This window comes from Triplophysa rosa, linkage group LG1 (assembly GCF_024868665.1).
Source record: "Triplophysa rosa linkage group LG1, Trosa_1v2, whole genome shotgun sequence".
Taxonomy (NCBI): domain Eukaryota; kingdom Metazoa; phylum Chordata; class Actinopteri; order Cypriniformes; family Nemacheilidae; genus Triplophysa; species Triplophysa rosa.
Window position 1 is genome coordinate 14,191,364 of NC_079890.1, and position 14,411 is coordinate 14,205,774.

Below are 14,411 nucleotides of genomic sequence, written 5' to 3' on the forward strand. Positions count from 1 at the left end.
ACATTTTAGACATATAGATATACATTTTATCAATGTGTGGGATTAGCTGGGATTAAACCCATAATCTTTGCATGTAGGTGTCATGCTATGACAGATGAGCTAAACAAACACAATGAAGCGCAGAAGGAACCATAAAGTGTCAATAACAATTTGTATGGAAAGGGGGACAGGCATTCGCATTTTTGTGAGAGCATTCAGTTTTTGAGTTGGTTTGTTAGATTCATACAGTTAAATCATTGTGTTAATGTAATGCATATTGTAGGATTGCATGATCTAAAACATATATAACAGCCAGATGTCAGAGGCCTATTACAAATAGTAAATATTTAATTTTGTTGTATTTATTTTTTCTATGACCCTTGTTCTTATCTCACTTTACCTGAAGAGACTATCTCATATGCATACTATCTTCTAATCAGTGGTACGCACTACCGACCCACCTATGTGAGGTGCTTGACAATTGTTGTTGTCTCTTGACAAGAGACTCTTTAGATTTGAGCTATCAGCTTCTTTTCCCTCAATAATCAATAGTAACACCACAAATGTAAATCTGCAAAGCAAACTGTAGTGAATGATGAATAAAATCACAGGTGATGACTTTATCTTTAATGTAAGTAGTACTCCTGAGTATCTTGCCTCTCCGTTTCACCCCACCTCCCTTTCCCTCAATTTGCTGCAAGACCAGTCTAGCCCAGGGTGTGGTGCCCTCATTAGTGTTAGCTGTCAATCATTCTTTCATTGCTGGGCAAACGTTTCCTCTATTAACCGCATTAACCCAACAGAAATGTACACGTGGTCCATCAAAGCCTGCCACAGCTGCTCAGAAAGGTGGGCTTCAACCTCGGGGGTCTCTATTATAGGCATATTCAGACTGGTGTACTGAAACAAGATTTTCTCCTAGTTTGAACTTGCCCTCTCTATAATAGAATGACTTTAAGACCAGATAATACATGTAATAACCAGATTCGACCATATACAGCTTCTTAAATGTATTTTTTTAAGATTTTAAAGATTTCAAAACAAAAACAACCTATTATAGCATGAGCACTGATAGCCATTAGGTGAGTCAAAGTGGGCGGACCACTGCTTTGGCCCAATGCCAGTCCTTTGAAGTATATGTTTTGCTGACAATCGGCAATCCGTGTTTTATTTTGAAATGATTAAATTGCTATCGCTATATAGATACACACCCATTCCTGCTAGAAAAGTAGCCTATCCTGATCTTTAGGCATAAAAGTCATCTCAAGATTGAATACAGTCTACTGGTGTTTGTGCATACGAGGCGACTGGCTCTAGTAATAGATAATTACAAACAGACAAAAATCTGATTTCCCAATACTTTCAATTAGGTTCCATTTTTATAGCAAATTAACTTCTTACTTCCACATTTGCCAAGTGTCAGACACAACATAGACTGTTATCGGATGAGTCTGGCCACCCTCCTGTTGTTGCGTGACAGGCCGTCCTCGTGTTGGCTGACTCACACTCATGCGTGTATCCAGCGCTGCATGGTGGCATTTCAACCAACCGTAGCGGCTCTGTTAAAAAAGAAAAAAAATTACGCCCACGCACTCACCTGTGCGTACACAACACCTGAGCTATGGCTGACAAGCTATTGTATATAAGTGAGTGATGAAACATATAATTCAAGCATTCCCATTTTGGTATAGTTTGAAAGTGAAATTTCCTTTCTTAGCTGCAGGTGAAGAGAAATTTCTACTTGAAAGTTACTTTTGGAAAATGTATACATCATGACTGTGTATAGCGTTTACGTACTCTCTCTTTTTTTTACATGGAACAAAAATACTTTTATACAACTTTTTATGCAATGACAGTAGGCTACAGTACAGTGACTGTCTTTCTAAAAAAAGACGATGCAACTTGTGTTAACTTCCATGCTTTCTAAAGTCAAGAAAGGTTTGTGTGAGGAACAGACATAAATTTAAGTCTTTATTTAAAATGTTTTTATCTTGCTAAAGCAATTTTTATTCACATTTACAGTAGATCATAAATAATGCATTATTTATTTTGACCACTGATGCCATATTATTACAATATGCAAGATAAAAATTGTGAGATAAAGGGGAAGCTTATCGGGCATCTGTTGAATGCTAATTCTTGTGTGCATACTTCTATGTTACTTTTTCCATAACGTACGTAATTCCTGCCTACAGTATCTTATCACTTGGTTAAATTATTTCAGCTATTTCAAGTAGGCATGTTTAAAACCACAAAAGACGCTGGTCAAACTAAGCATATAATAATAGTTTATATACAATTGCTTTTAAAATCTATTGGAAACACACACTCTTTCATTCTTCATACATTCAAACTCTGAAAGTCATACACAAATAGGCTTGTTGCTAGTGCTATCCCATTTCTTGATCAAAACTAATATCTTGATCAAAACTAATAACTTGTTTTACTACGGTATCATGCGAACTGAATTACGGTTTTGCCCAACACTGACGACTGCCAAAACAGATGATTAACTCCAAAAACTTCATAGAAACAGCCCATGTTTGATAACTAGTGATGTGTATGAATCGGTAAAACTGGATTAAGTCAATAGCCTACAATCGCAATATGACCATGCAGTTTTTATTTCACATGTGAAACGTCAATATCGTGTGCCTGTGTGCGTGCAGGAGAGGAGCGGCTCGAGCTCGTACACTTCCCTCGGAATGCATGTAAACAATACGCACCCCCAGTCTCCACAGCAACAATTAATATCTCTTTTCCGGGTTCGCGTGACGAAACAGTAGCAGGCTGGCCACGGATCAGGTTTTATTTCGAAATGTAAAAATTACCAATTAACAAGATATTCAACAAACGATCATGCCAAGACTTCGTGCTCACAGGCCAAATGTTGGCTTTTATCTGCCAACTGGCAACTCACAATTTACCATGGTAACCGCGTTTGTTGAAGCCTCGCTGGTCGTTGCTAAGTGATTATATGTTTCTCAGCAGAAAATCCAGCTCCCCCACCTTCTTTACTCCCACATTCACCCTTTTAACCCTCCTGTCACCGTATGTCAAGTGCGTATGCAGCTACCTTTTATCAACGCGGGTTGATATTTTCCCTTTTAATATTAAGAATAAGTTAAAAGATATGCGTTACTTTAAATAAATCTCAAATTTGGAAACACTCCGAACTAAACTGAATGAAAGCACATCCCGCCCCCTCCCTTCGCCCTCCGATTAGCCGCAGCGAGCCCTTACATTTAAATGAGAATGACATTAAGAGGTTAAGGGGTTAAACCCGAAAAGAAAACTGGGAGCGACTACGGCAACGCTAATTTTCCGCGCAGCGGGAAGCGAGAATACAGAACAAAGTGTTCCAAGGGAGCCTCTCCCGATTCAGTGGCTTACTACGTACACCTGCGAGCTCAAAAGCATCGGACAATACACCCCTGAAACGGCCAATTACAGCAACCCGATTTTAATCTGGAGATAAAGTGTTATGCAGAGATGTTCAATTATTTTTATTAATCGTGAACGTTTTAAGTTATATTTTGCTTTCATCTTGGACATTTCTGTGACTGTAAAAAGTTAGCCAATAAATAAAATACACAGTTTAGTTTGCTTTTTAAAGGCAAACAAAACTGTGACGTCACTACGTTTAATTCCGAAAGTAATAGAAGAGTTCATTGGCAAAAACAGATAACTCCGTTTTTTAAAAAGAACAACAATCATGTTTTTTTGTTGTGCATTCCAATTAATATCAAACTGCAGTTGGGTTGTTTTGATCAAGTAATAAAAAAACACAAATAAACAAAAACATGATTAAATTTTATGTTTTTGCAAATAAACTCTTCAGTAGGTTACAGGAAAACAAAAGTAAGATAGAAAGCCGGAGACCAGACATGATATCACTTTTTTATTATGTAAAAACGGCCCTTATAAGAGCCAAGAAATAGGCTATACACTGTACAAAAAAAAAAAAAAGATTTACAACCTATATTAAAACCACTTAAAAACCTGCAAACTCACTTTCATGTCAATGTAAACTTTTCCATTATAAGCTTAAATTATCATTTGACAAACAGTTACTGAATAACTGCAGCTTGCACAGCAATATGCCAGACTAACTGTATTTTTACCACCATTAAAACAACCATTTTAAAACAAACACCAAAGACAAAAAAAGGAGGAATTCAATGTACAAAAAAATGCTGCTGCTTAAAAAAAAAACTCAGTCAGGTGTTCTTCGTTGAACATGCGGGTCATTCATACCATTAGCAGAAGCAGTGCTGCAGCAGAGTGAGACAGACTAGAGGTAAACAACCTCCCATCCTAACGAAGTGCATTTACTGATGACAGCAAGAATCAGTGCATTTGAGTTTGACCCACAACAGGGTAAGGCCAAGCAACACAAAAGCATTATGCAATCTGTAAACTGGGCAAAAAAAAACTTGTCTTGAAAGAAGTTCTTTGTGCGGACCAGTTTACGAAGCAGAAAGTATGCTTACTCTGTTGTGGTAAATAAGCTCTTATCAAAAAGTAGACAAACATAAGTGGATACGAGTTAAGGCAAAATTCCTTCTTTTGAAATTTGCACAACAGTTCCACAAATGTCTAATTTCCAGAGGCAACATAACAGCTGACCTAAACTGTCATTTCCCCTCCATTTGTATAAGGATAATCCTGAGATATCCAAAGTACTCGGACACCACAATATATCATCCTCACAGTTTTAAGACACTTAACTTATAAATGGCTACCCCCCTTTGCAGAGCAGGTCTGCGCATAAAACGGGCATCAGGGTTCACAAAAGAAAAGTTCTCAAGGCTATTAGAGCCTGACCTGTATTCAGAGAGCTCAATATGCTGCCCTGTTCTGTATCCCAATGAGATTTTTTTCCAAGGCAGATGCTCACTGCTGCATGGACAAACAATGTTTCAAACAGAACACTGGTAAAACTTATTATTCTAATTTTAACAAAGGGGATGGCTGTAATAGAATATCTGGTTAAAGTGTGTATTAAAGATGATTTGTGAAATGCCCATAATGAGAAATTGGGAAGTTATAGATCCACATAATAACAACATCAAAAACAATGAGAACAGGAGACTCCAACAGCTAAACTGGCAATAAATTTACATCTTAAAACTTCAGATCATTCAAAACAAGGAGGTAGCAAATAATCAGAAGTGTTCTAATCATCCATCAGTAATCCATACAGACTACTTGTGGCGCATTGGTCCCATAAAGGTCCAGCTGTTTCAATGAGTTTGTCCAAACCTCAGATGTGAGTGAGGGGAACAGTTCCACCAAGATAGTGCTGCTGGACACCAGAGTAAGCCCTCTGGGTTGAGCCGTCGCTGGCATCACTACCTGGTATATACATGCTAATCATGTCCCTCAGGTCCCCTTGGAAAGGCCCACGGTGGTGATTTGGTGCTCCAGTAGGAGAATGAGACAGAGGTTCTGGTTTAACCATCGACATCACTGGACTCGGCTGCTGAGGGCTTCCACTATATGACATTTGGCTGTAGACAAGAAAAAAGATAAGCAAATGTTTTCTTTAAACTATCTGTAACTTTCAGCCTTGTAACAAATGCAGAGGCGTTTTATGTATAAGTAATACTGGAAAACACAAAATATTAATGCATTATAAAAATGTATTATAAGCGTTTTGTCTTAAATACTACTTTTTAAACGTCTCAATTATTGTCTGGTAAAAGGGCAGTGTGAACAAATAAATCAGTTTGGTGTATCGCAAAAAATGACGATAAAGATGCAAACGTTTGATTTCTAGATCGGGCAAAAAGAGGTGTACAAACAAGTGTTAGTTTGACAAACTATACAACGTTTTTATTGTTAACTAAAACCAGACTCGTGCGTTAAAGAACCACAAACCTGTAAGGGCTTGCACCGTTCATGAACGTCTGTGCTGTGGGATACTGAAGAGCTGACAGATCGTAGCGGTGCAGTTGCTGCGGGTATCCCAGCGTCTCACCCTGCATGGCCATATAACCACCTGTGTGACCCCAGCCATAACTGTCCATTCTCGGGCTACCTCCTTGTCCCTGTGCCACGGCGGATGCCAACAGGTTGCCGGCTGCTAGAGGATATTTACCTATGGGATTGTCTTTCTTCAAAAGAGATTTAGTCTTGCGCCGGGGTTTATATTTGTAGTCGGGGTAGTCCTTCATGTGTACCGCTCGCAATCGTTTGGCCTCATCGATGAAAGGCCGCTTCTCTGCGTCCGTTAAACTTTTCCATTCCGCCCCGAGGCGTTTGCTTATCTCCGAGTTGTGCATTTTGGGATTCTCCTGAGCCATCTTTCTTCGTTGACCCCGAGACCACACCATGAACGCATTCATGGGACGCTTGACTTTGTCCATGGGGTCTTCGCCCTGCGGACAAGACGTTTTTGATCCGGCGTGCGCATTTCCAACCCCGCTGACTGGAGAAGACATTCCCGGACTGTTCTGGTGGCAATGTGGTTGACCTGCAGTTTTCATTTCATGCTCCATCATGCTGTACATCATGTTTCGCACGTTGAGTTTCAACTACTCGGTGTGTAAAGGAGCCAATTAAAAGTGTCCAAACAGACCTAATCAGATCAAACAGATCAGGCGCAGGTGAAGTCTGTTTACAGCCGGAATTGTTGACCAAATTAAACGGCTAAAAGACGGAGTCAGAAAAAAAGTCTACGATGAATCGAACCACTCATCACAATTTCTTTGAATGATGTTCAGAAAGCTGAAAGTACACAGATAAAAGTAAAAAGAGCGCGAAAAGCCTCTCAGTAACAGCTGTTGGTCCCTCAACTCACAGCTCTGTCCACACACGCCACTTGTTGAGCAGCATTAGCTTGTAGTCCACGAGGAACCAACTGTATAATTGTATTCCACGTCTGACCAATCAATGCTCAAAAGCTTCCCTTTGCTTATTTACATGACAATTGTAGGGGCGTGGCATTTGACGCAGAAGATAACTTTTGCAAGAGTTTAAACGGCAAGAAAAAAAAGACGAAATCGAGATGCAGTTTATTGCACAATGTTAATTGTCTATTGCTATGAATGATCACATCTTTAAATGACTGGGGCCATAAGATATTTTTTTACTTTTTAAAGAAGAAAACATGTTTTGTTTTAGACCTGCTTTTTATTAAATCACTTAAAGACTTCTAACTTAGTTTAAATTTACAACTGTATTCTTTTTCCTTTTATTGTTGTTGCAAAAACTACATCGTTCTGAAGTCATAAAACAAAGGGAAGTGAAGGCTGAGATTTTTTTTTTTTTTAGATTTGGTAGAGCAAAACTAGTAAATGTGGGTAAATGTGAACGCATGATGTGGCATCTTTTACAGTAGGCTACCTTCTCTTTGTTTATAATTAGGAACTTGTCTTTAGGCCAGAGGTCCTGAAGTACAGCGAGACTGTGCGCATTACTCCCTTTTGATAATAATTTATGATGTTTGCATGTCAAAGATTTCTATAGGTGTGGGATTTTCAGTGTTTGTAATTGCTTGAGGAAAGGTGTGGGTGCAAAGCTTGTTTTTTATGCTGTGTTTCTTTCTTGTTTTGTAGACACAGGTGTGAGCGCCTGTGAGTTTGCAGGTGCTTTGTGAAGCATGTGAGTAGCCTCTGTTCGTCACTGACAGTTACACCTTTATGCCGATCAAACCACAAAATTGTGATGCACCATTCTTTTATACCAATCCATATTTTTTTGTGCAAACATAAAACTACTTTATGGAGGTTGTCCAACACTTTCTTCCATTCTCTTCCTCCCCTTTGTCCTATTTGTGTTCTGGTCTGTGACGGGACCAAGACAGCTTATAAGAGAATTTGAGAAAAAATGTAAGTGCCCCACAAACAAAACACACACACATACGCCAATATCTCAAATACTGCTGCATGTTTGCATACACATGTATGGCTCATGACCATTTTTATCTCTTTTTAAAACCAGTGTTTATAAGTTTGAATATGTAAAACCAAAACAAGTTACAACACAGTTGTTTTTCAAAGCACACAAAAGATAACAACCCATTCAACTGGGATCTAAGCTCCTCAAACACAACCACCTGAATGAGCCTGCACAGGAGAGTGCAGAATCAACTTGAATTCTCTTACTAAACAAAATAAATACTTTGTATAGACTTTTTTGTTATTTATTGTGTGTGCGTGTGTGTGTGTGTGTGTGTGTGCGTGCGTGCATGTGAATATGTCACACATTAGACATCACTGAATTTTCAAACTTTAGATTTAACAAACAAATCTTTAGCCTTCTGATATCTTTGACATGTTGGACAGGCTTAAATAACCAGTTGGATGGGTTCACAATGTTTGTACTCAACAGGCAACATATTCTTTCAATTCGGAGTATATATGATTGTATTGTATTAATCTGTAAAGAATTAAATTTAAATGCAATTCATCAGGACAAATATGACATTTTGATTTGAATTAGGAAAACCAATAACGAAAATTTAGTGGCTCAAAAAATGAAGAGACTTAGTTCACAATAAATGACAAAAGCCCAAATAAAGGAGGACGGATGAGGAAAAGCTTGAGGAAAAGGGAGAATGGCAAAGATAAAGAAGAAAAGAGAGACTGAGAGGGGAAGAGGGCAACTTGGAGAGAGTGCAGTTTGTCCCTGAGTTCTCCCTGACAGACTGAGTGAATGGGGCCTCTATTCTCTCCCTTCTTATGTAAATGGAGGCTTCAGTCTCCCAGCCATCCGTCACAGCACAGAAAGACCCTGGCAGGCCCTTTACGAGCCTCCTGCTCACATAATCCCTGAGCCCACAATTGTGCACTCAGCAGGGGGGAGAGGGGGAAGTGGCAGGGGGGTTACCATGCAGACGGTGAAAGTGTTCGATGGGCCACCTACACTGAGCGCACAAAATCAAAACGTTTCTCATAAGGTGTAGGGCCCTTGGCAAGACGGAGGGTAGAGGTTGTTATACTTCCAATGGAGGACTGTGATAGGAGGAATAATGCTGGAAAAGAAGATGGTGGATGTAAAGGAGAGGGGGTTGATACAATGAATTGAATGAAGGGAATGGAGGACAGGGCTACATGATGCGGGAATTAACATAGTCTTTGCATGATGGACAGGTGAATGAGGGCTTGTGCGATATGTCAGGAGATGTTGGCGAGCCATCTCGCTGAAGTGATCAGAATTTGCAGCCGTGGAATTGTACTGACACTGGCCTTCTGAGAGTTTTGATAACTGGCTCAAATATAGATCATTTCCTAAAATAAACTCACGCATTGAAATGACCAGTGCTTGGATCTGATTGGTATTCATCCCCTGTTTGTGTGCCACAGCTGAAAGGTCTTTTTTCTCCTTTGCAAACAGAAAGTGTACTTATACGCCCTCATGTGGACACACTAAGAAATTGTCTTTAGAGGAGCTATTCAATTCTTGATAATTGATTGAAGTGCTGTGTATTTCAGGAGTCCTTATACAACTTAATTCATTGCCATATGGGTGATTGGTAGCTTCAACGAAGAAGCTATATACCTCATTTAATATGTATTTATTAATTGTAAAAAGTATGACTGATTGCTGTATGAAAACAAGCAATAGCCTGAATGAACATTTTTGCATAAGTAAATGTTAGTTGCCTAATCACTTTTTCCCAGTGAAGCTCAGAATATATTCATATGGTTAGTAATAAGTAAGTTTATTTATAAAACGTACGAAACTTAGACCGCAATGTAAATATAACCAGTAGGCGCAGGAATGTTTTAGGCTTGTATTGTTTTCAACACTGGCAACCTGCTGCACTTTTAGGGGGAGTTTCCAGGGATAGACTGCATATTGAAGTTGTTTTTAGAAACATACTTTACAAAAAACATTAATGGCATATATCTTAAGGCAAAATAATCGCACTGATATATTTGAAGACATGTCAGTGCAAATTGTTTTTGAGACGCCTGTAAATTAGTCTGGGACTAGGCTTAAACTCTTTCTGGGAAACCTCCCCTTAGAGTTGCCTGATTTAACAAGGATTTTACATTTGCATTTTGCATTACATTTTGGTGTACATTTACATTACATTTCACCCACTCTACCGAATGGGTGAAACATGTCAAATCAATCTTTTCTTTTCTTTTTTCAACACTGAATCTAATACACATTTTATTATTCAAACGGTCTATCTAATCTCAGAAGACTTATTTTTTACATTGTTTTTAAATGGAAGATGGATTCATTTTGTAATAAGACTGAAAGTAACAAAGGTTTCTAGCATAAAACATAACTTCCAATAAATAATTTAGGTAACATGACAGTATGTTGAAATTGATCCTCTCATGAAATATACAAAAAAGCAATTCATATGGCCTTCAAAAGACCAAGGTGACAAAACTTTCTGCTCTACATGTCTTGTGGAATTTTTTAAGGTTTTCATATGTGAGCAGTGTTGCCAGATTGGAAATGTCCAACTATCTTACAAGACGCTCAAAACTATGAGAATCAGAAGAGCTTTATTGCCAAGTGTGCTTGCACACACAAGGAATTTTCTTTGGTGTTGGAAGCTTCTAGTACAGACATTCAACACAATGACAATACAAATATAATAAGATTTACAGTCTAAAAGATTCTAAAATATGCATATATAAAATATCGTATTTGGAATAAAATTATCGAGTCAAACGTACAAAATACAGCGATTTATCTAGACAAATAATTTTTTGCACGACCGGCAGAAGGCTTTGTCTGAAACAGGTCTTATCCATCCTGAAAAACTGGGGACCTTTACCCACTCACTTTTGTATGTTTTAACTTGTGCTCGTGAGACGATAGCTGTGTCCCAATTCGGGGGCTACAACCTTCTTAGGTCGCGGACTTAAAAACGAGGACTTGTTTTTCAAAGCACGCAGCCTCAAAAGAACCGAACTGAAATGAGACGGGCGGTCTAGCCTCGCGGAGGATTTCCTAATTGCGTCACCTGCTGCTCATGTTGCGTGGTGACAGCAGCAGGACACAGCAGAGACGTTTATGACTTTTTTTTAAACAAATACGGAACTAGAAAAATTATATTTTATTTTAGAGAATGTGACACGTTTATGTAGATTAAAACAGCATATTAAATTAACCAATCTTACAATTTTAAAACACAATAATGTTAATGAACAACATCATACAGTGGCAAGAAAAAGTATGTGAACCTTTTGGAATTTCATGGTTTTCTGAATAAATTTGTCATAAAATGTGATCTGATCTTCATCTAAGTCAAGGAAGGGTATTGACAAACATAATAAGTGAATCCTTAGAATTAATAACTGGTTGACCCCCAGCAATAACCTCAACCAGGCGCTTCCTGTAGCTGTGTGGATCAGACCTGAACATCACTGAGGAGGAATTTTAGCCCATTCTTCCTGGCAGAACTGCTTTAGCTCGGTCATATTCTTTGGACGTCTCATGTGTATGGCCCTCTTCAAGTCAATCCATACATCTCTATTGGGTTGAGGTCTGGGCTCTGACTTGGCCACTCTAAAAGGCGGATTTTGTTTTTCTGAAGCCATTCTGTTATGGACTTGCTCCGGTGTTTTGGGTTGTTGTCCTGTTGCATCACCCACCTTCTAAACAGTTTCAGCTGACGTACAGCCATTCTCACATTATCCTGAAGAATTGTCTGATATACTTGGGAATTCATCTTCCCCTCAATGATTCCAAGCTGGCCAGGCCCTGATGCAGCAAAGCAGGCCCAAATCATGATGTTTCCTCCACCATACTTTACAGTTGGGATGATGTTTTCATGATGATATGCCGTGCCCTTTTCGACGCCAGATGTAGTGCTGTGTGTTTTTTCCAAATAGTTCAATCTTAGCTTCATCAGTCCACAAAACATTTTGCCAATACCGCTGTGGAGTGACAATGTGCTCTTTTGCAAACTTCAGGCGTGCAGCAATGTTCTTTTTAGTAAGCAGTGGCTTCCTTCGTGGTGTCCTGCCGTGGATACCCTGCTTGTTCAGTGTTTTACGTATTGTAGACTCATGAACAGTTCCAATTATGCCTTCAAATCTTTGGCTGTCATTCGGGATTGTTTCTTTACCTCATTGATGAGTCTTCGTTGTGCTCTTGGTGTCATTTTGACTGGGCGCCCACTTCTTGGTAGAGAAGCAACAGTCCCAAAGTGTCTCCATTTGTAGATTGTTTGCCTAACTGTAGACTGGTGAATTTCTATAGTCTTTGAAATAACTTTGTAACCATTGCCAGCTTTATGTAAATCAACAATTCTTGATCGTAGATCCTCTAAAAGCACTTTTTGGCGAGGCATGGCTCACATAAGCGTGTTCTTCTTGTGCAGCGCAAACTCCAAAAGTTTGAGGGGTTTTTATCAGTCAACCTCCAAACTTATTATCTTAACGAGACTCCAGGTGTGCTAAAACCTGACTCCAATTAGCTTTTTTGAGGTCATTAACTCAAGGGTTCACATACTTTTTCCACAAGCACTATGAGTTTTTTTTGGTTGTTCTCAATAAAGACATGAAAGATCAAAAAAATGTTGTGTTATTATTTTAGACACATTTTATTTGTCAATACCCTTGACTTATATGAAGATCAGATCACATATTATGACAAATTTATTTATTGATTGTTCGAAAACACTACCGTCTCTCAACGTTTTCGAGCTTTGTTTTACCCCAAAACGCAGAACGAGAGCGCAATTCACCTGGACTACGCTGAGCCCTTGAGGAAGAATAAAAAATGTCGGCTGCAGCACGAGAGCGTGATCGATTTCGTTGATACGAGTACAGGGGGGCGAAAAAAGGAAAAGAAAGAAAAAGAAAGAAGAGTTTCAGAAAAAAACTTAGAGGATCATTCGATAAATTTGTGAAAGCTAACGTTAGCCGGCTCTCACTAAATCCTTGGTGTTTCGAGTCTGACGTCACCACGCAACAGTGTTTTTTTTGGCGATTTTTACAATCATAGGTAGTTTAGATGGTTAGGGTGTGGGTTAGACATTTTTCGTTAAATTGAACCACGCAATTTTTTTCTTAAAACTTATTGGGAACTGCCACGTTACAAAGTTTGTTGTCTAAAAAGGTTTTAAAGTAAAAAAAAACGTCAACGAATGTCATTTTGTCAATATCAAATGTTTGAACATCTGAATAATATATATGAATATTATATAAATATTGAATTGTTCAGTGAGTTGTAAGGAATTGAATCGCACTTCAACATGTCGAAATAAAGTGACAGCTGAGTTGAGCCAGGAGGTACCCAGCTAACACAGTAACGTTGTGACGACGTACCTGGACCGGACCATAATCGTTGTCACGACGTACCATAATAACGTTCCAGCGACGTAACTTTGTGATTCCCATATTTGTCGTGACGACGTAACATTGGACGTTGTTGGGACATGGTGATTACCTCCTGAAGACATACCTGGAACTTACCATATTCGTCGCAGCCACATACCAAAAACGTTTCTGGGACGTGATGAGCAAGTCCTAACGACCAAACAGTCACGTTGTTAAAATCTTTTTATTTAATTTAATCTAAACAACTATCATCCCTCACATGGAGGATTAAATTAATTTGTGATTTAATCTGTGCGTTAAAGATGACATTTTATGCATAATTAGAGAAATTTTTTTTTTTAATATGTATACACAGTATAACGATAAATAAAACTCAACACAGTACTGTACATCACAATCAGATATTTTATTTAGATACTGAAGTAAATGACATAAATAATCAAGACTTCAACACAATATAGAGGATTTAAAGCAGATATTTATTGACAGAGATGAATAAACATTATGTTTAGGCTTAACATTATGTTCTTACCACATAAATTTAGCAGGTTGTCCGTTTTTAGAAACAACAATCAAAAGCTTCTTTAGTCACACTTACAAACATCACGGTCCGTTCATTTAAACGCGCCAAATCGATCGAAAATCACTAAAATATGTGTTTACTCTCACATCTGTAAGGTATAAAGTAAAGAAAGAATTTTAATAAACCGCTAAAGTAAAATCAGGCAGTGGGGTAAAAAGAAATGACCGTTAAAGTATAAATGATGAGAGCGCTCTTTGCAGAACAAAGTACGAGTACATCACGTAGCTACAACATTCTCAACGGGATCAATTCACGACGTTATTTGATGACGTGGCTCAGACGTTTCTGGAACGTAAGCAAAAATGACCAGTGTCCATGTTATCTGAAGACCAGTACATCACGTCTCTACAACGTTCTCCATGGGATTAATTCACAACGTTATTTGAGGACGTGGCTAGGACGTTTCTGGAACGTAAGAAAAAATTCTAAAAAATGGAACGTTGCCAAGACGTCCTCAGAACGTGGTCACAAAGTAATGTCACGCTGACCAAATCAAGACGAACTGGCGACGTTGTCAGGACGTACGTGTTAGCTGGGTAATGATTTACTGTTACCTTGTTAATCCATCTGATTTGTCCATTTCAGTG

The 14,411-nt window shown here is 38.6% G+C and overlaps 1 protein-coding gene across 1 annotated transcript; it reads right to left on the reverse strand.

Annotated features, from left to right (window-relative positions):
• Positions 1 to 3,865: 3,865 nt before the first annotated feature.
• On the reverse strand, positions 3,866 to 6,951 carry sox19b (SRY-box transcription factor 19b). The gene is made up of 2 exons (XM_057344148.1): positions 5,863 to 6,951; positions 3,866 to 5,492 (listed from the first exon to the last, which is right to left on the reverse strand). The coding sequence occupies exons 1-2, from the start codon at positions 6,495 to 6,497 to the stop codon at positions 5,246 to 5,248; spliced, it is 882 nt and encodes a 293-aa protein (XP_057200131.1). The 5' UTR covers positions 6,498 to 6,951; the 3' UTR covers positions 3,866 to 5,245.
• Between the last annotated feature and the right edge of the window lie 7,460 nt (positions 6,952 to 14,411).

Coding starts and splice junctions, on each gene's coding strand:
- sox19b (XM_057344148.1), bottom strand. CDS start 6,497: ATGATGTACAGCATGATGGAGCATGAAATGAAAACTGCAGGTCAACCA. Junction 5,493..5,862: donor AACGGTGCAAGCCCTTACAG/GTTTGTGGTTCT, acceptor TCTTGTCTACAG/CCAAATGTCATATAGTGGAA.